The sequence below is a fragment of the Esox lucius genome, chromosome 10, assembly GCF_011004845.1.
Source record: "Esox lucius isolate fEsoLuc1 chromosome 10, fEsoLuc1.pri, whole genome shotgun sequence".
Lineage (NCBI taxonomy): Eukaryota > Metazoa > Chordata > Actinopteri > Esociformes > Esocidae > Esox > Esox lucius.
The window spans coordinates 14,002,942-14,024,932 of NC_047578.1; the positions used below are offsets into that span (position 1 = coordinate 14,002,942).

General features: G+C 42.1%; 2 protein-coding genes across 6 annotated transcripts in view; one reads left to right on the forward strand and one right to left on the reverse strand.

Annotated features, from left to right (window-relative positions):
- Positions 1-1,474: 1,474 nt before the first annotated feature.
- On the reverse strand, positions 1,475-10,499 carry si:ch211-30b16.2 (glycoprotein endo-alpha-1,2-mannosidase-like protein). 2 transcript variants are annotated; one of them, XM_010873446.3, is made up of 5 exons: positions 10,215-10,499; positions 9,221-9,921; positions 8,216-8,325; positions 4,069-4,145; positions 1,475-2,639 (listed from the first exon to the last, which is right to left on the reverse strand). In XM_010873446.3, exons 2-5 carry the CDS (start codon positions 9,726-9,728, stop codon positions 2,003-2,005), a joined length of 1,332 nt encoding a protein of 443 aa, XP_010871748.1. In that variant the 5' UTR covers positions 9,729-9,921; positions 10,215-10,499; the 3' UTR covers positions 1,475-2,002. The 2 variants fall into 2 exon arrangements, with proteins under 2 accessions (XP_010871748.1, XP_019905552.1); XM_020049993.3 differs by having other exon boundaries at positions 9,221-10,499.
- Positions 2,566-21,991, forward strand: part of lin28a (lin-28 homolog A (C. elegans)) — a 30,203-nt gene continuing 10,777 nt past the window's right edge. The window contains exons 1-3 of one of the 4 annotated variants that reach the window (XM_020049996.2): positions 2,566-2,646; positions 17,902-18,077; positions 21,566-21,744. In XM_020049996.2, coding sequence (XP_019905555.1) covers positions 18,000-18,077; positions 21,566-21,744 — 257 coding nt within the window. In that variant the 5' untranslated portion in view covers positions 2,566-2,646; positions 17,902-17,999. Of the gene's footprint in view, positions 2,647-16,589; positions 16,754-16,810; positions 17,151-17,737; positions 17,829-17,901; positions 18,078-21,565; positions 21,745-21,991 lie in introns of those variants that run through there. The other 3 variants (XM_010873578.3, XM_020049995.2, XM_020049994.2) reach the window with 3 other exon arrangements.

Below are 21,991 nucleotides of genomic sequence, written 5' to 3' on the forward strand. Positions count from 1 at the left end.
GCAGTTATGCGGTCGATGTATCGGTCTGTCGTGGTGAAGAAAGAGCTGAGCCGCAAGGCGAAGCTCTCGATTTACCGGTCAATCTATGTTCCTACTCTCACCTATGGTCATGAGCTTTGGGTCATGACCGAAAGGACAAGATCCTGGATACAGGCGGCTGAAATGAGCTTTCTCCGCAGGGTGGCTGGGCGATCCCTTAGAGATAGGGTGAGAAGCTCGGTCACCCGGGAGGAGCTCAGAGTAGAGCCGCTGCTCCTCCACATCGAGAGGGGTTAGCTGAGGTGGCTTGGGCATCTGTTTCGGATGCCTCCGGAACGCCTTCCTGGGAAGGTGTTCCGGTCCCGTCCCACCAGGAAGAGACCCCGGGGAAGACCTAGGACACGCTGGAGGGACTATGTCTCCTGGCTGGCCTGGGAACGCCTCGGTGTCCCCCCAGAAGAGCTGGAGGAAGTGTCTGGGGAGAGGGAAGTCTGGGCATCCCTGCTTAGACTGCTGCCCCCGCGACCCGGCCCCGGATAAGCGGAAGATGATCGATGATGGATGGATTTCAAAAACAGATTTAGTTATTAGCCCATCAATTCAAAAAATAAAAATTTAACAACCAGATCTCCCTTCCTGTGAAGAATACGTTGCATTAAGTTCACTTCAAATCCAAACTAACAGGAGCCTGTGAAACACGCAGTTTTTCTAAAGCCCCCCTAAACTAGGCCTAGCAACGTCCCTGGCAAGGACCATGACCATTCTGGCAGAGCTTGCTGCAGCACAGGCTTTGTCCCAGAACATTTGGTCTGACGCCCCAATCTGAAACACATTGAAGATTCGGAGGAAGTACTGTCTGTCTGAGGTGGCAAAAAATATTTGCCCTGATGAGGCCACACACCGCCTATTTCAAACACATACAATGTGAATTGGTTAACAAAACCATTTTTATTTTTCATGATTTCAAAGTAATACAGAAAAGAGTATGTCCTCAATGTCAGAAAGACTGAAAGCTCAGCTGCATTACACAACCACGGTAGTTTTATCGTGACTGACGCTATCACAACAGCACTCATTTAACAGTAACAGACTTAGACGCAGTCTGGGACCTTAAGCACTCACACTTTTGTAACATTGTGCGAATTGGAATTTCAAACATTATGGATGTATACAAAATGGACTAAGTACAGTTTTAGGGGACCCGTTTTTGGTTCAGGTTCTGCTTTACGAACTGCTAGCCTACACTATGCAAAATATTGTGTCACCTCACCTTGTCGATTAAAATATGCAACTTCACCTTGTCGATTAAAATATGCAACTTCTTGCCGTTGTAGCCATTGAAATGTAAAAGGTATTGTGGTACTTACAAAATAACTTAGAGTAAATGAAAAAAGTGAAGTTCTTTTTTTCTATTTATCTCTTGAAGACTTAATACAGGTGTTTATTTAGCTCCTAAAAGAAAGAAACAATTTATCATAAAATTCACATCAATGGAAAAGGCTAGAATGTTTAATTCACAAGAGTGGGTGAACACAGACCAGTTCAATCCAGAATGTACCCCTAAATGCCAAATGAACCAAAAGCCCCCTCCCCCTGTACACTTGTGTAGCTCAAATAATTTGGACAGGTTTAAGCCACAGGCTTTAGTGTTACCTCAGTTTTGTCATGTTATAGACCAGATGGAATTGTTTCTAATACTCAACTGCGTGAGGAGTGTCAGTTCCAATTAAAAGGCAGACAACAGTGCTAGCACATCACCTCAGAATATCCCGTCGTGACGCCTCTACTACCTTTCATACTACTGTGCCATTCCAAGCCAAACTAGCTGGCTCGGCTATTTTCTTTCCACATTGTTGTTTTCAGCAATGTTTCAGCAACTTTGTTGGGTATGTAACCACTAACCAAGCCAGTTGAGTACAGCTTGATTTAATTCGCCTCCGTTTGACTAAGCTCAGGAGTGTGAAGAGCTCTTTAGTCAAAGTTTCTCCAGTAAGCGTTATTCCTGTCAACCCAGTTCGGTCCTCTACATGAGCCACTTGTCTTTCTCCTTGTTGAAGTGTTCCGCCCACTTCCTGGTGAGTTCCAGGTACAGATCTGAACGGTGCGGCTGGTAGTTTAGATACAGCCTTGTCACTGTCTTCTTCGGCACCGCCTTCTCGATCTGCGTCCCCTCGTGCCATTCGTTGAAAGAAGTGATTGTCACAATTTCCGGCCGCACTGACAGCGCCGCCTGCAGGCTGGTCTCGTAGTAGCGTCCGTTGACCCTGTTCCTCGTGTTGTGGTTGTTCCAAGGCCTCACCGCGGTGTCAACGTATCCCGGCCCGGCGCTGGGCACAAACAGCAGGTTGTTTCCGTCGCAGAACGCTTTCACCGCCTTCCAGTTCTGGTGAGAGGAGCCGAAGGAGAAGCCATTGGAGGCGAAGTAAGTATACATGCCGTCAAAGCCACCAGCCAAGATGTCGTGTTTGTGGCGTTCCTCGACAAGCAGAGCGAGAAAGATGCCATCGTAGGGCGTGCCGCGGAGGGTGTGGGCACCGGCAGGGTGGAGCAGTTCGGCCCAAGCCTCAGGCGGTGTCAGGTAGGAGTCGTAGACATAGAACAGTGGAAGGATCCGCCCCGTGGTGGACTTGAAGCGGTAGAAGGCACCGTGGTTCCCATACCTACGAGGTAAACATATTCGTTGGTTTATTAATTGTTTACATTTGTAGCTACCAATGAAGTTGCCGTATTCGAATCATGCTCCTTTTACAGAAAAGACATGAACAAGCAAGAAAAAATCTTTACTGCATAGGTCAGTTCTCCACTACCGATTTAACAGGCATATTTTTTACACTTGGCCCAAAGCATCACGTTTCTGCCAACGCAAGCATTGTTAAACTGGCAAAATGACAGATGACTGTAGAATATCCTGTAATGTGAAATGGTGCTATTATTTTCAAGAGCAAGTTTGGGGTATGCGAACATTGTATATAGAAAGATCAGCTTTTAGAAATGCATCCCCCGCACCGCCCCGCCCCCACCCCACCACACACTCTTCTCTCTCAGTCTCAGCTCATTCTCTCTCAGGCAGATGGCTAACACAGTTGTCCAAAAGTCAGCTGTAATATCTGACTCATCAACCTGATATAGAAGGCTTGCCCTCAATCACGATCATCACCATTCAATTAGCATAAGATACATTAACTATCACTCAAAAACAGCAGATGCCTCGAGGTAGGACCAGTGATCAGGTGGGTCACAGTCACACCCCATATGATAACCCAGAATTTATTTGTCTTTCTGTTTCTGTTAGTCCCAGTTCTGTTTATGTTCTGCAGCCTTACCGTCATTGATTCACATTTGTTCTACATTACAACAACCATTGGTTTTGGCAAGACAGCATACCTAGATCCTGGTGTGTTGCAAAGCCAAACTCTTTCCACATGCACACATCTTTTGGTAGCACTATAAATAATCAAGCCATTAGAGAAATTCTCTAAAAATTAAAGTAAAAGTGATACAGTCAAGAAATAGGCTACTTGTGGTTTAATTAGAACACTACAGGAATGCATATTTAAACTATCTGTTGCTTACTTCCTTCCTTTCCTCTTTAAACTGGAAGAGGACTCAGATTTCTCCAGATCCCAGTGTCACTGGACATTAATATGCAAACTAGAGCTCTGCCCTTTTAGCTTTGAGTGACTGATAAGAAACTCAATCTGTATGAGTATGAGAGTAGAGAGGAGAAAGAAGAGAGAAAAGCTGTGAAAGATAAACAGATTGAATTGAGGGGTAGAGACAGTTGGACTAGAGTGGGAACTACAGGAAAAGGATGTACATGACAGTGGGGACCACATGAAGTCAATGTAGAGGATACTGGGGACTACAGGAAGTGGATGTATAGGTTGTTGGGACTAGAGGAAGTTGATGAATGGTACGTTGGGGACTATAGGAAGTGGATGTACAGGACTGTAGGGACCACAGGAACTCGATGACCAGGACACTGGGGACTACAGGAAGTGGATTTACATTACATTGGGGACTACAAGTGGATGTATAACACTGGGCACTACAGGAAGTGGGTGTACAGTACCTTGGAAGCCAACATACCTATCAATTATGTACTTGATGTTGTCATGCATGCTGAGGTCGGTCCGTCCCTTGTAAGGCTGAATGTGAAACGCCACCTGCGAGAACAGAATAGAAAGTCATCATTAAAGCATTCAAGGAGGACAATCAATATATTATCATACATCACGGTCCAGTATATGAAGAAAGAATGAAAATGAAAATGACATTTCAGTTCATTAGTACAGTAGCACATTGCCATTTGATTGTTGTAAAGAATTTAAATAAGACCAAGACTTTGAGATGGGCTGATGGGTAAGCACTGGCTGTACAGTGCCTTCGGAAAGTATTCGGACCTACTCACTTTCTCATCATGTTTTGTTGTGGCTACATAGACTTCATCTATAATTGATTATATTCATTTTTTACAATCCGTCTAAACATGACACCACATCTGGCAAATCCCCAAAAATGTCGAAACTTATTGAAAATTCAAAAATTCAAAATCTCATGTACTTAATGATCCTGACCCTTTATTCAGTACTTTGCGCAGAAGCTCCTCTGGGAGCAATCACAACTTTGAGTCTTCTTGGGTATTAGCATACCTGGATTTGGGAAGTGTTTACCACTCTTCCTTGCAAATCCTCTGGGGCTGTCAGATTGGACGGGGAGCTTCGGTGAACTGTGATCTTCTGGTCTCCCCACAGATTTTCAATGGGTTTCAAGTCTGGGCTTTGGCTGAGCCACTCAAGGACATCCACAGATGTTCCCAAAGCCACACCAGTGTGGTCTGGGGTGCGTGCTCCAGGTCGTTGTGCTGAAACATGAATCTTCACCTGTGCACTCTTGATCAAGTTCTTATACGAACCTTTGTGTATTTAGTTTTGTTTATCCTTCCCTCAATCCTAACCAGTCACCCTGTCTCTGCTCCTTAGAGCCTTCACTGTAAGAATGGGTGGGATTAGCCAGCAGATGAGCGGGTCCTTGTTACTGGCAGACATAGACGCTTTGCATTCAGGCCTAATATTTTGATATTGGTTTTATCAGACTAAATCATATTTTTTTTCTGATTCTCTCAGGACTTCTTAGTTTCATTTTAGCTTTGACACTAATGAGTGAGTAGATTAATGTGTAAAATGTAATTATGAATGAAATCGATAACAACAAAATATAGAGAAAGGGAAGGGGTGTAAATACTTTCCAAAGGCAGTGTATATAGTCATTTTAGTGGTGAAGAGATTTAATAGGGACTGCTGATATTTCACTCTCCAGCTAAGGTACAGGGGAAAATGCCTCTTAGAATATAGTAGAAGTGGGTGTCAGAGCACTTGTTGTTGAAACTAATGCGTTTGACCTTGTACTGTACCCTCCAACTGGCTTATTCAGGGAATTCAGGGTAATACAAGGAAACTCAGATGGACTCCAGTGTCCTTCCAGTTATTTTGGGACCAATCGAATGGATGCTATCAATCCACACAAAGAAAGTAAAAAAAAAACACAAGGTTTTCTAGCCACAGAAAAAGTATATATTTCTGGTCCTCATAAGGGTATAAAAGGGGGAAAGACTGAACACATGATAAGAGCTAAGTTTAGACAGACTGGCTGGATTGGAACTGAGCGTCAATTTCCTAAAAATTGAAAAAGAGACTAAAGGGAGGAAGAGGAGAAAGACGAGGAAGAATGGGCCGCTGAAGCAGAGAAATGATTAGGTCCCTGTGAGTATACCCATTATCCAAGCTCAGGACATCACCCTCTCTGTCATCTCCAAGGTAATCCTCTACCCTCCTTTTTAAAGAAAAGGGATTTCGAGGTTCTATTCCTTTGAGTGGCCCTGAGGTGAACCATCTCCGCACCAGGTAATAACCACAACTCAGCTTTCTACTTAAAGGCAATATCGTATCTACTTTCAAGTATTACCCAAGGCATTGTTCTCTCTGTGACCTGCCATCTTTGCTGACTCTGAGAGACAGTGCTTTCCAAGGCTCCAGTGACACCAGGGCCTTATGTGAAGATCTAATATATAATCTATATATCCAGCGAGGATGAAATCCCTTTAGGAATATATTTCATCCTACACCTTGAACGATCCACAGGGATTCTCTCAGCATTGACAGGCTGTGATTGCTCTGACACATGACTGTGTCATGGATGTGATTGCTCTGACACATGACTGTGTCATGGATGTGATTGCTCTGACACATGACTGTGTCATGGATGTGATTGCGACAGGACCAGGGCCTACAAGCAACTCCGTGATAGCTGCCCTCCCTCAGCCCGGGCCTGGAGTAGATTAACCAGATCCTAAATCAGTTGGTTCTATATAGCTGATACTGGCGTTGGGAGGATGGTTTAATCTACCTGAGGACTACAATGTTCCCTCAACTGCTGTACAGCGAAGGGTCTACTTCAGCTCCACAACAATTTGCGGATAGATCCGTGGAGCCATGAATTTGGAGTGAGAAGGTCTAAATAGAACACCCACTCCCGTTCTCTCTCTTAAAAATAGGCTGCAAGGCCTTCATAAACAGTTTCCAAGGCAACGGAGTGTTTGGCACGCAGCGACCGAAGGCCCCCTCACCGGGCAAGTCGGGGTGTCTCCTTGGATGGTTTTGAAGTGAGCTGATATGCTGTTGAAGCTGTCCCTTTCCTAGGATGAATACATAAGGGATGGCGTCTGTTCCTGGGTGTGCGGTGACGGAGGAGAAGCAGTTTTGGTTCAGGCATCGTTCTGTGTGGTGGGAAGGGATTCTCATCTCTTAGGGATAGCTATGCTAACTGCAAACAGGAGGCAGTGTTCCGGATGTAAAAACGCAGATTGACACAATTGTCTTACTGTTATATAAAGCCATATAAAAAAACCTGGATCCTAAAGTAGTTTAATGTATACACGTTAGGCATTATTTGTGGTGATCATTGAAATCTGTGAATGTAGTGATCTGTGAATGTAGTGATCTGTGAATGTAGTGATCTGTGAATGTAGTGATCTGTGAATGTAGTGATCTGTGAATGTAGTGATATGTTAATGCAGTGATATGTAAATGTGGTGATCTGAATTTGGTGATCTGGGGGAAAAACAGTGTTTATATTAAAGGCCATATGAAGTGGAAATGGCGCAGATTAGTACAGATTGTATGAAGATGAACCAGTAGAAGACCTAACCTAAATGTGTTTGGGTGGAAATGGAAAATTGGAGCTTTAGCCTCAGGTCATACTGAGATACAAACACTATTTTGGAAGTCCTACAAATATCTACTTTTCATCATCCCTTTTATTTCACACTACCCTAATAAATGTCAGCGATATCTTCTTGAAATGGGAGCTTGACATTTGAATTAAGTAAATGTAAGGAAGATCATAAGCTGTAAAGGTAAAAGTGATGATTTTATGTGTAGATTTCTAGCATTTTCTTTTCTGTTTATTGCCCATTTAACATGCTGTGGACTTCTGGTATGTGTGTGTGTGGTTGTTTGTGTGTGTGAATATAACATTTCTAAAGGACTCAATAGAGCGATATCACATTACAAGACAAAAGGGTACAGTCTTTTTTCTGTAAAACATTTCGGACATTATAAGATGCTGTTGTAAAGTACCAAAAGTTATGTGAGTTGCGAAAGAAATGTGTTTTCTCTGTATGCATCAATAAAACAGGAGATGGCTGAAGAAAGTGGGCCAGAACAGATGGTTCTAGACATTTCCAAAATGGCATCAACCGCTCCAATCTTCAGGTACTAAAGACGCTGCGTGACCTGACAGACTGTTAGCTTGGATTTAGGCCTTATTCTCAACGCTCTGACAGACTGTTACACTAGATTTAGCGCTGTTTTTGTCAGTAAAGTTTAGGATCTGATTGAAAAACATAAAGCTTAAACTCCAACCAAACAAGCATCACTGCCTGCCAACCAGAGTTGGAGCCAATTCCATTTCAATCCATTCCAGAAGTCCACCGAAATTACAGTTACATTTCAATCATCTAGCAGACGTTATTATACAGAGCAACATCACCACACACTTTTCGTATTTCTTTCATACCGGTAGCCCATACCCATAACCTTATTGCTGCTATACCAACATAGCCACACGTGACGATTGAATTTGAATGGAATGGAATACAGCCCAACCCTGCGGCCAGCCCTTCTTTAATTCAATAAAACACCAGAAAGTAAAACATACCGGTTCTCTCACCAGTTACCTTGATGCTGTGTCTGTGGGCAGCGTCCATTACAGCAGGCACTAGGTCTTCACAAGGCTCACCATGGTTGTCAGCAACGCCAGGTGGGTACCACGACAGCACCAGCACCCCTGGGGAGGAGACGAGGGCTAGTCTTTGGTAATGACTATTCACACAAGTGTTGAATATGCGGCTCAGGATAACACTGACCTTTTGTCTAGAAGTACAGGAAATCATTAATGCATGTATATAATTTAGCTATGGGGATTGTAAGGATTAGCAACTGTATTCTGTTGGCGCTATCATTATGTCAGCTATCTGCCTTCAGAAGTCAATCTAAATGATAAAGCCCTTTTTACATCAGCAATTATCACAAGTGCTTTTGCAGAAGTCATGTCATACTGGAATGTTTTTACACTAATACCTTTATTTAGGTAAACAAGGCTTGTTGCCAGTTTGCATCAAGATGCATTTTTTATTGTGTAAATTAGTGAAAGTGTAAATTGTCATGTGCCAATTTGAGGTAACATGGCACACTTTTTTTTAAACACATATTTCCTTGTGGTTACAGAGGATTGCCCAATTTGAATTTGAGGTGAATGAGCCATGAAGTAGTACATCTGATTTTGAATTCCTTCCAGCACTTCAAACATTCTACTATAACCAGCAACAGTACTGTAGGTCCTTCCAGCTCCATAAACAGAATCAGGAAAAAAAAAGTATTTAAATTAAATTGTTTTCAGACCAATTGTCATAGATATGCTATATGTACTGTCTATACTGCACATTTAAATAATTCAACACAGCCGCCAGAGAATATTTCAATGCTGAATGGGAGTAGGAACTGGGTACTGAAATTACTGTGGGATTGGGAGAATAGCTTGGAAGATTTTCATATCTGTTCCATCAGCCACTGTTCTAGTCTCTATTTAACTATAAAGATCCTATATATATATATATATGTAGAGCTGGATCTATAACCCAAACAGTTTCACTTTGGAGGTTGCTGCTGTTTAAATATCTTACCTGCTGCAGCTGCTTCGATCTGCGACATGTGTGACTCCAGTACGGTGGGGTCTCTTGAGCTGTACGGGCCTAGCTCCGGGTAGAAACTTGAGGCTATATCCTCCGGTGGAGTGTGTCTTCCTTTGGCGTGGCTAGCAGCGATCTTAGGGTCCCAGTGCGGTACGAGAACGTGGTCCCAGTGAATATATTTACCATCCATCTGTGGGGTGCCGTACCACAAGTAGTAGAATATGTGTACGTCGTAGAATATACTGTAATCACTGTCGGATTTTGTAAAGACGACTTTGGTGTCGCTGGCTAAATGCGATTGACCGGGGGAAACAACCATGTCGTTTGAGACTGGCCGTCGCCGGTCGCCTCCTCTCTCCCCCACAAACTCTGGCATCCCAGGAGCCAAGTCTGAGAAGCCATCGCTGGGTTTCAGTGTCCTGAGGCCCATCATAGTCCCGAAGATGAAAAGGGTGAATAAGAAAAGTGCAATGAAAGCTTTCTTGCGTAGACGTGTCATTTTGTCACTGTCCGTGGTGCTGAAAGTAGAATCTACAGCGTATATAAATCTGTGTTGGACTGTTCCATCAACAGGTGTAGTCCTCAACTATACACACCGTGAATTTTTTTGGGAAAAGGTTATCAGTCTCCGCGGTTTGTGCGTTGAGTCATAGGAGTTACGTTTGACAGTCTTCGTTACTTGAGTTCAAAGTCTGAAATTAACGCAAAGATCGAATTAATTTCATTTCCTTTGTGCTAAATATTCAGTCTCAATTCACCAAGAACATACCTGTCTGGTTAGCTTGTCATAAACATTGACTGTCATTATTAATTTAGGGCATCGTCATATTATGGTTGTTATGCTTCTCGACCGCCGAAAATACACACACATATATATATATAGTCTAATAAAATGAAGAGAAAAGCATTTCGCAGTGTTTTAAAGCGAATCTCTTGGGATCTATTTACTCGCAGTGCTTCCAGAAACTCCCAACTGTGTCCGTACCTTTTGTCTTCTGAAAAGGATCCTCGCTCGCCTGCTACTGCTAACCCTTGTTCATCCGCGTCTCTTCTCCCCCTTCATTATGTATTGAACCTCCTCTTCCGGGAGAATACTGTTAAAATCCATCAAATGTCTGGAACCTTAGAGTTGGTCGGCATGTAATAGCATTCGCTGGATTGACGTGCGGTTGTGATTTATTTTATTTACGAGATGTAGAATCACTTCCTTGAGTTCGACTGTTTTTACATTTATTATGTTTTCACCACTCGCAGCAGAACGAGAGGGTGGAGGAAGAGGAGGCTGAGTACAGTGCTGCGGCTGATGGTTCGATGCGGGGGCGAAAAGAGTGGGTGGGATTAACCCCGCGCACTGCTCTCACAGAAAAATAGAGCGCGCGTGGAACAAATATACTGTTGCTATGGGCTATATGCTCCCGAATGGAGACGTATTATATAAAAAAAGATTGAACTTGTATGATTTTGCAAATTTTTTGCGATACATCCTCATTCTTAACTTGAATACATAATTGTTTTCCCTCATTCATCTACCACAATATCCTATATAAAGACCAAGCAAAAACATATTATTACAGATTTTTGCAAATGTATAACCCCCCCACCAACGAAATGACTCATTTTAAGAAGTAGCCTATTCAGACCCCTAACCTTAAGCCCCTTTGACAACGATTTTAGGCTAATCTTCTTGGGTTTGATGCAGTGCCAGCTCTAGTCTTTTGGGGGCCCTAAGCAAAATGTCAGTTGTGGCCCCCTCTCCCCTACCAGTTGGAGGCTCCCTATCAGTCAGAGGCCCCCTAGCAGTCAGGGGCCCTAAGCGACCGTTTATGTTGCTTATGTCTGGAGCCGGCCCTAGTATGATGTTACAATCTTGTCACACCTGTATTTGGGGAGTTTCTCCCATTCTTTGCAGATCCTCTCAACTCTGTCAGGTTAAATGGGGTGCATGGGTGAACGACAATATACATGTTTCCTCACAGATTTTTAATTGGGTTCATATCCGGGCTTTCGCTTGGCCACTCAAGGACATTCAAATAATTGACTGTGTGACCTGCCTGAGGTCTTTCACGCTCTGGTTCAGTTTCTTTTGCTCCAATCCCTTGCACTCTGCATTTTGCTCCAATCATCCATCCCTCAATCCTGACAGATACTTTGTTTTTGCTAGATGTAGCGCTTGGCATTCAGGCGTAATAGTTAGATTTTTTTCTCATCAGACAAATTATTTTCCTCATACTCTCAGAGACCTTCCGGAACAAGGCTTTTACTCAAGAGTGGTTCCTGTTAACCACTCTACCATAAAGGCTGGATTGATGGAGTGCTGCAGAGATGGTTGTTCTTCTGGTAGGCTTTCCCTTCTCAGCAAATAAACTCGAGTGGCCATTGGATCCTTGGTTCACCTCCCTGGTTACTTAGACACATTCAATGCTTTAGCAATTTTATTTAAAGAAATACCCAAATGTATCCCTCAACAAGTTGGAGACAATGTGCTTCAATATATATATATATATTTGATTGATCGATCAAAGGACACAGGATGCATCTGAGGTCAATTTAGATTGTGTCATGGCACAGGGTCTAATTACATATGTGCATGAGATATTTAGGTTTTCTATTTTCAATACATTGGCACACATTTCTAAATATATATTTTACTTTTGTTATTATGGGGTATTATGTGTAGATTGAGAGCAACATTTATTTTGAATCAGTTATGACACAACTAAAAGTGAAGGGGTCTTAATATTTTGCAAAGGCGCACTGTATGCTCTGAATCAGAGGAAGATCAACAACAATCCATGCCATAAAATCACCTTTAGCAGAATAAAAACTTTAAATGATAGGTTCAAAGCTCATAAAATATGAACATTAAAAAAGAATCATCCTCCCCTGATTTAGAATATATAATTGACAAAGTCATGGAATTCTGGACGTGGTAGCTAGGGGAAGAGAAAACCACAAATACTTTTTATGCAACTAGTTTTAAACAGTCCTGGCAGGATTAAACCATGGGGGACTGATACTCACGCTGTGGGATTACAGCTGCGACACCGGAAGCATGCATTGGTAACTGGAGTGGATGCCCATGGCTAGGATCTTTTCCCCGGATCACACCCACTGCCAGATTGTGGTGTCTGGGATTTGTTTTTAACAACTAGCCTAACTTCTTTACAATCAATCAGATGAATATTCTGAATAGCCATGTGTTTTACAGAACACCAGGATGTGCGTTATGGAGATTCCTATCTGACAGTGTCTTTGCTCTGTTAGTTTGGCTTTCTTTCTGTTTTACCGGTCATTCAGAAATAATAAGCATGCACAGCATTTAGCAATTATATGTATTGAATTAGATTTACAGGCATTTAGAACATTGAATATATATTTCATGCATCAAAGGTATGTAGGCTATGTATGTATGTATGTTCCATCTATTTAATTCCAACGCATCACTTCTGCCTAACTGTAAAAGAACCGTGAGCACCATCTAGTGGAATGAGAGAGACATTAGGCCTCAGGCTAAGACTGGCCATGGGCAAGCTCAGCCTAATTTCACACAAAAGGTTGTTTAACCAGGCTACGGTTTAACCCTAGGCCAAGGATTCACACTTGTTTTCCTATGCCCTTGTCTAACGGACAAATATGACACAAGCCCTGAAAAGTCGGTACTGACCCGGGGGCTGTGGTTAGTGCTATAGTGTGAACACAAAAATCTAAAATCTCTCTTTGCCCAGGTGCATTGTAGACACATCTGTATTTTCAGTACAGTACTCATAATGGTGTAAACAATATTTCCTGGTGAAGATCTGAGCCTTCGGGTATGAATGACAGTGACCGATGCAATGGTGTTCAGTGATGATGATATTTAAGTTGTGGTTGGGGACTTTTGCAACTAATCAAATCATGTTTCAAGGGTCCCGTTTTTGGCTGGATATTTGATATTTTGTTTATATGAGCATTATAAGTACAATCACTATCAAACCATTAAGCCATTAAGTTCCAAGTCTGAATGTGACTGGTTTTCATGCCACAAACGGACACATACATGACATTGTAGCCCTTCACCATTTTCGGGACCCTTTTTGTCTCGAAAAATTACCGGTCATTAAGACGTGTTATGCACCTGCCAGACAGATAGGGGGAGTCCATGCTTCATTAAAACGAGTTTGAATTGTAAGATAAATTGAAAGATAGACTATTCCACCATAAGGGATGGTTAAGTTCTGACATGGGAACTTATCGTTATCAAATGCCAATATCAATTGACAGAAGATTATTTAAACTGCAAGTATAGATACATTGAATAGTGTTGTAGCTTTGGAATTTACTTGATAATAAGCTGAAGTGATTTAAATGTTTAAAGCATGCGTAAGAATACAAAGTAATGGCTCAATATACGAATGCCTTTTCTGTCAAATAGTTTTCAATCTAGGTTTCAGAAACCATCAGAGGTTTTAGGCATTAGATTTGTCTTTGCGATGGGAACTGTCCAAGGTGCTGAAATGCAGTTTTTACATTTATGGGGCAGACGTGAGCAGTACGTATAACCAGTGAGCACGTGTCGAGGTATTGTATTCCCAAGACCCCGTGTGTGACACGGGTCATTATAAGGCTGGCCCTCTTTATGCTCTGACGGGCAGATCCAGGGCCCTTCGTCTCCATGGTTACCACGCGAAGTCTGCGTTGTAACAGCAGGCCAGAGAGGAGAAATTAATGAAACCAAAAGCTTTAATATGTTAACACGTATCTATCTGGGTTTCCATCCATAGTTATTTCTCTCTCTCTCTCTCTCTATACAATATTTATCACTTTCCCTCTCAATGCAGGATATAATATCCCTCTCTCTCTTTCTATTTCTTGATTTCCCTCTTTCTTTTTTGTTTAGTCTTTACTCTTCTCTGGCTCCTTGTGTGTAGAAGTACACATGGATCCATTACAACAGTGGTCGGAATAACAAGTTGATATAATAACAATAAGTTGATATAATAATAATAGCAGTAGTAAAAATTATTCATATTAACAAAATCTACAACAAGAATAGCAAGGAGATGAAAATAAAAAAGAAATATGTTTGTTTTTACATGACTGATAAGTTCCATGGCTTGAATACCAAAATTGTTTTTACTAAACAGTTTACTAAACATTACTTTTCTGTCCTTTATGGCAGCAGGTCACATATAGTAGTTTTTAGTTGTTTAAAATGTTCGTCCAAAAATATATTTCGTTAATAATAACATTTGTAATGAATCATACTTTTGGTGTGTTTGTTACTGTGTAAGAAGGTTAGAGTAAACGTGGATAGCCTCGACTCCCTGTGAGGACGGTCTGGGTGAGTCTGGAGGACTCATGGTTTGGTGAAGGAGGATCTTATGTCCATCCCAAACTAGACCCTCCTCCACTTCCAGTTCACCACAAGGACGCTTTATCTCACAGGTGTCACACGTGGCCATGTTGGCCTATATGTAAAGAAGAAGGGTCCCGCATGGCTCTGCGCACCAGCTGGCCAACTTGTCCTATTCAAAACAATCGGTTGCCTTTTTTGTTTCCACTTCAATGTATACGAGAAAGAAACAATGTTTTCTTGATGCGCTTGAGTCAGACTGATCAGTCACTTTTGGTGAATATCAAGCAGGCTATGATGGCGCTCATTCCCAAAACACAATAGAGCAATCTTTTATTTAGCAGGCTTTTAATTGATTCGTATCAAATTGTGCCTTCTAGTTTATAGAGGTCATGATGTGTATAAAAATCGGATGGCACCTACACTGTGAATGTCATGACAGCTCCCATTGAAAAGCGTTGATTGCTGAGTTAAAACGCCGATCGGGTGAAGGGGACTGACTCATCGTTTCTAATTATTCAAGTGCTTCAGAGGTGTTCCTTTAACCTTTGTGTTTTGAGGGCATAATTACCCTTAGATCAAGTTGTGTAAAGTCAGAAAACAGACCTACATGTATAGTGTTGTTTTTGAAGAGTACCGTTATGCTACTTTCTGAAATGTGTCCCAAACCAAAAGATCCAAATTGTGTTGTTCTGTTAGCTTTAAATATATGCCTCTTTTAAGTAGGACTATTGTGTGTATGTGTGAGTGTGTGTGTGTGTGTGTGTGTGTGTGTGTGTGTTTGTTTGAGCACGCGCGTTTCACACATGATTACGTATTCTGTTACTCAGCTTTTTGCCATTATTGATGTTTCGTCATCTTAGTGCCCACCAGGGGGAATGGTCGCATTCAGGATACAGGATTGCAGTGGTAGTCTTATTTTAAAGTCTTTTTTTCTAAAGTGTAGCTACTTATACCCCATTTATATACTTAAAATAGCATTTTTTATTGAATTTTCACAAATTGTGCTTGATTCATTTCAAGCAAGTTGTAGGCTATATTTCAACATGGATTTGTTTTCCATTTAGACTTACAGTAAACCAATATTGAGAAAGCACTAGGCCTGTTATAACAATCGATCGGAAATAATGTGGATATCTCATGGCTTGTCCTATATAGCCTATAAGGACAGACCCTCCCCCTCTCACAAGGCAACACAACCCCTCTGTTTACGGTCATATTCATTATCCGTCAGCGATCCTGATGAAAACCAGTCAATTAAACGGTATTTCACAACCTGTGCACCAAGCCATAACAAACAAGTTATGTCAATTATAAAAGCATAATTCACAGAAGTGTTGTGTGAAACGAATACCGCAATAGACACGTTTGTGTCCTTTGTTTACAGTGTGTAGATGCCTGTTATGCGTTAAAATGCGTGGTATTACCAATTTTCAAATGACATTTTAAAGGTGAATGCGTGAAGGCCTATCCTATATATTTTGTAAGATTTGCCAATGTAGGTTCGCTTTTTTACGTCCATTGATAAATTATTATTTTTCTCATATAAAACTATTATTTTTAGTTTATATGCACTTTTTAATTACTTTTCTTGTGAGTCCGTGTGTGGAAGCAGTAAACAAAAATACAATATTAAAGTTTTTTTTTTTTACTGGATTTTTAGATATCCTTCCTTTTAACTTCAAACATGGTGGTGTGGAATGTGGAAGGGCAAGGTTTAATTTGAATGGTTTCCGTGAAACCACCCGAGTGACTGACTATCCGCATATTCAAATGCTCCAGGCGGTGGGGGTTGTGGCTCGCTCCTGTCCAGGGCAGGGGGCGGGGGGTGCAGGGGGTGGGGGTCCCTCAAGGCCCTGCTTCTCAGCTAGGTGGTCCTCACCGCTGATTGGTCGCATGGCGAATTTGGGCCCCATCACGGTGGAATGTCTTATTTATCAACCAGAATATTGGGATTGAGCGTCACGTGGTGGACTTGACCGAATAGGTGGGGGTTGATTTTTGAGGTAGGAGGGTCGGAGGGCTCGGTTTCTGTATTGTGCAAGGCATCAGGAGAAAAATAGGTCTACTCTATTTAAAAAAAAGAGGGAATATAAAAAAAAACGTGTATGGATGTTGTGGATACAACCAGCGTTTATTGCCTGATTCTTCTGGAGTTGTAGGAAACCCCGGACCCCCAACCATGGCAGAAGGTAGGCTACATGCAATGGTTTCAATGGTTCCAAAGGTTCTTTGAAGATCTTCGATGGAGAGGTCTCTTTAGGAGAAGAGACAAAAAGAGGGCGGGTTGGGTTTCCTTGCATTGTCTTTCAGATTTCGAGATTCTTTTGAGAAATGCTTCCCAGAAGTCTGACTGGTTGTCAGGGCGAAAGTATCTCCAGCCCTCTTTGTCTCTCTCCACTGCTGCTCCATGCTTCTTCTGCGCCTTTGTAAAACTGTATTCGGGAAAGTGTTCTGTTGAGTGGAGAAGGTTTGGTGGTGGACAGGACAGGGGAATGGGGAAGGAGAGGGCACGTTAACCCTGGATTAAAATATTGACTACCCGGGAAAGGAGCGGGATGGGCTCTAATTCCGAACATCATTTTACAGGTAGATTGATAATCCGTGTTTAGATATGAAGAAAGAGTCAGCAAAGTTTGTTGCAAAATAATCTAATTATTTGTTCTTCGATTTGGGACCTAATAAAACAATGTTTTTTAGTGCTTTCCTTGTATTTTTAGGAAGAATTATGATAGGAGACATACGTTGGTTATAGCTAACTTTTTAATTCGTTGCTGCATATTTAAGTTGAATATTTTCAGAATTCTTTAAATGTATTAACATATGTTCAAATAGCTCTTTGTGGAATGAAAATGTATCACTTTTATTTAGGCTACATTTATCTGCCAATCCCTCAGGTGACTGGGATTTATTCTTCTCTAAATCAACAAGTTTGAGTCTATGCGTGATATAACTTATGATATTATATTTATTCGATAAATGTATTTTTTAATCGTCTTTGTTATATTATAATAGTAATAACGACAATTTGGCATTTTTGCTCTATAATTCTAAAACAACTTTAAAAAGAGGCGATATAATATTTTGTAATTTCGAATTTAAAACTTAAATTCCTTAACGTAAAAAAATTAATGTTTGGAATATCAACATTGTTTACACCTTGGCAATGTGTTCCTTGCTGCGCTGCTTTCGAGGTCTTTCCATTATGCAGCGCATTAAATGCCTTCTTCATGTGGAACCAAAGAACTGATGCTGAAAAACAACAGAGTAAGGGGCTGCCAAAACATATTACAATCTATATGTTCTTAACTGATTGAGTAACAACATTATCTCTTTAAAGGGGGCTGTGCAAAGACGGAGGAGGAGGAAGCCACCGGCTCCGAGAAGGATTTGGGTTCGTCTCGTGGCAGCGGCGTGTGTAAATGGTTCAACGTCCGGATGGGGTTCGGGTTCCTGTCAATGACCAGCAGAGATGGGACACCGCTTGAGGAGCCTGTGGATGTGTTCGTTCATCAGGTGAGGTTATTCGTGGATACGAGTGAGATATTGATGTTTTTCATTAAGGCCTGGTTCGAGCTCGAATCTGCTCGTGAGGTCCAGTAAATCCATTTCTGCCGTTATCTGATGTGTTTTTACTGTAATAATTTGTTCACGATTGTGATGTATTATTTTGATTATCAGAGATGTATCGATAATTTAAATATACAGGAATATCGACCATTGTTTATAGTGATTTACTGCACAATTTCACAACAAATTAATTGCTCATATTTTGTGCAAATGGCGACAGGAACATCCATACAGAAATAGCTGATTCTAGTTGAGCATTGAAACAAATAGATAGGATTGGCAACACCTATTCATATTTATTTATTATACATATTATAAATCGAAAATAGCACCATACGTCAATTCGCTCAAAACCGATTATATATAAGTGTGTCCAAACTGTTGTCTGGTATTGTGAATATATATATATATATATATATATATATATATGTGTGTCATACATGCCATTGTCAGCATTTAGAAGTAACTTGGGGCACATCAAATTTAGCTAAGCTAAAATACATTCAGAAATAGTATAAGAAGTTGTTAACAAAATGTTTACACTAATGTATCTTGTGAGGTCCTTATTTTTTATTATTATTTTTAAACCAAAGGGATGTGGGTTCATTATCCACACACAAAAGTTGTCTACTTCTTTCGCCACCATATTTTAAAATCATGCACAATAGATATTATTGGCAACATTTTTAAAAAGGCTGGCAATAAATGTCTGGGGAAATTATACAAAATGTAGGAAATACAGAAGGGTAACGCCAAGGGGGGAATCCAGATTTGGTTTCAAATGGAATCAAGTGGAATGCTAACCATCCCATTGCACAGCCTAATGACTCCAGGGTGTGCTTTTTCAAATGAAACTGGCGATAAGAATTTGTTAAAGACAACCAGGCCTCAGTAGGCTTACCAGGATGGCCAGGGATGTCTTGTCATCTCCCCCGTCCTGTCTGAGTTAAGGAAGATGTCAGACCTGACAGACCCCAACAGATAGTTTAGGCATACCATTTTAAACATGCCAAACCAGGAAGATTGAGTTGCATGGAGAATTGTCCAAAAATGCTAATATTAGCATTTGGACTTAAAAGGAGCAGACAGAGAGACAGGGGTTAGTCTTAAGTTGAGATAACGCTCATTCCTCTCAGTCCCCTCCAATCCTGCTTCCTGTTATAAAGTCCTTTAAACATGAGGGGACTTGGCCTCTCATGTGGCAGCCCACCCACTCCTAGCCCAGCATTACCCTGACCCCCAGCCTCTCTGCCTGTGGCCCCACCCTGCCCAGCTATCTACCTTCTGTAAACCTGGGGGCCAGAGTCCTCTACTCAAATTTCTCAGCCTTGTTCCCGTACATGTAATAATCAAAGTAAGGAATCAACTGATTCACACTCAAATGCTTGGTTATCAAACACGCACCCTACCTGTAATCCACCCACGCCCTCACAGAAACCTAGACGCCAAAGACACTCTCAGATTTCCTTCAGAGATCATTCCCCCCTCCTCGGTTCTTGAATGAATTGGCCTAATCAAAGACAGCAACCCAGTGGTTCACAGTGCCATAGTTGCTTGTTGGTTATCTATGCAAGTCCATTCCAAACTCGGTGGGTTGGTGGAGGGTCCATTTGTAAGTTGTGTTTTCCACACTGGGATTGGATATTAGGAAATGGAAGTTTCTAGTTAATAACGTTGAGTGTAAGACCTCTTGGGGCTCCCCTCCCCTATGACCCTGGGTGGTTCTCGAGGATTGGAGATTGTTCATGTTCAAGTTGTGTTCCAACTGGTACCCCGTTCCCTATATAGTGAACTAGGCTTGTTTAACAGCAGTGGGCTGTATAAGGAATATGGTGCCATTTGGGCTTCTCCCTCAACGTGAGGTCCTGGTAGGGGACCTGTATGCTTCTGGACAATGGCTGCTATTGTCAGCGTAACAGAGAGGAAATCCTGCTGGTTGTGATCTGGTACTGAGCAGGCAAAGCTGTGAATGAAGAGTGTTTGGTGGGGAGATTGTGTGTGTGTGTGTGTATGATGGGTTGTTATGAATACGATTGCATGGATAAGGGTGTATTTTTGTCTGAGCGAACAAGATTGACAGAATGTCAAAGGGAAAACAAGAGTTGTGAACTCTGATCATTCACAAAAAAAGCTGTTGAGAGAGAGGGGGAAGGAGAGGTCAGCGATGGTTCCGGATGGTTCCGGATGGCTCAGCCCCTGACAGAGGTTGAGACTGGACGAGGAATGCCGAAGGTTGTCAGGGCATCATGATGTGGATTCCTTTCTCACCATGATCACCCCCCCCCCCCCCCCCCCAAAGAAGGGAGACGGGTGTCTGGGTTAAGACTGTTGGCATGCAGGGGCAATAAACTGACCCTCCACAGCCCAGCCCTCCCATAATCATCATCAAATGCTGTTCTCCAACACCCCAACACACACTCCAATGAGAAATCAAGATCAGTGTTATTTTACTTTTTATTGCCAACTGCTATAGGTAACCTTGCAGAGTACATGTAGAAGAAAGAACTAGATGAGAACAAAATTAAATCTTCCATTTCAAGTGGATTGAAGAGGAACCTTTACTGTAGGTGTCTTTCTCAAACTGGTCACATACATTCTAGATACCGTTCTTTGTGTCTGTGGTGTAGCTATCTAAAGAATGCACGTCCCGCTCCTTCTCCATCCTCCTTTTCCCAGCTTTTTTAGCAGTGGTCAGTTTGAGACTTGACTAGATGGAGTCCTTTTTAGAGAATATATTGGCTAGTGTGTATGTGTGTGTGAAGGTGGAGAGGAAGAGGAGGGGTTTAGAGCTTGGAATGCTGTGACTAGCTTGGGGGAGGGGTAACACTGTCCACACACACGCACACACACGCACACTCATTCTGAAGGGGGAGGGGTGTGGTAAGCAGTCATTGATGTTTTGGGACTGGAATCTGGATTGGCTGAGGGGGTTGGCCCCTGTTGGCCCCTGAGAGGGCCTGGATGTTTCCATTGATGTATTCAAACCTATGCAGAACATTGATGTATGCATCTAGAATCCCAATTAACGAACAGCTCGAAATTGTAATCACCTCAGTAGACCACAGCTAGAGCAGACTTGATATATGCAAAAATAATGGCCAATCAAAATGTATTTGAAGCCTCTTTTGTCCTTGCTTCTTGACCAGGTTTGGGTTCCTGGAGCAAAATCCATTTAAAATGATCTGCAAACAGGGAATAAGGTAGAAAATACAGTCACACTGCGTATAGCAACAGAAGGGCCCTTTTGTGTTTTCTCTTTCTAGGCCATTCATTCCCCAGTTCCCTTACTGGGGAAGGTCTCTCGTCTAGAACAGTTCTCATGCCATTTTGTCAATTTCTAACTTGAACTCTTATACAGAGCAACCTACACATGAAGGGCTATGGTTTTCTTGCCCTGATCCTTAACTGTCCCATCTGCCCTCTCACCTACGCAGAGCAAGCTGCACATGGAGGGCTTCCGAAGCCTGAAGGAGGGCGAGGCGGTGGAATTTACCTTCAAAAAGTCATCTAAAGGCCTAGAGTCTGTCACAGTGACTGGGCCTGGAGGAGCACAGTGTGTGGGCAGCGAGAAGAGACCCAAGGGGCCACAGAAACGACGCTCCAAAGGGGACAGGTGAGACAGCTCAATTAACTTCTTACATCTCCAGGTACATACAGCATCCATTTGCCTCTGCCAAGTGGCTGACACTCTGACACTCTGTTTGAATTGAAGAGGGTGGTCAACCAAGGCAGGCAAGAGATATCCAAGGATCTGGAAAGATGCGTTATGTATTAGTGTCAGTGGGTCCTCAAATTAAATTCTAAAAAAAGGCTCTGTGTTGTCTCAGCAACAAAAGGTAGAGTTTTGAAAACATAGCTTC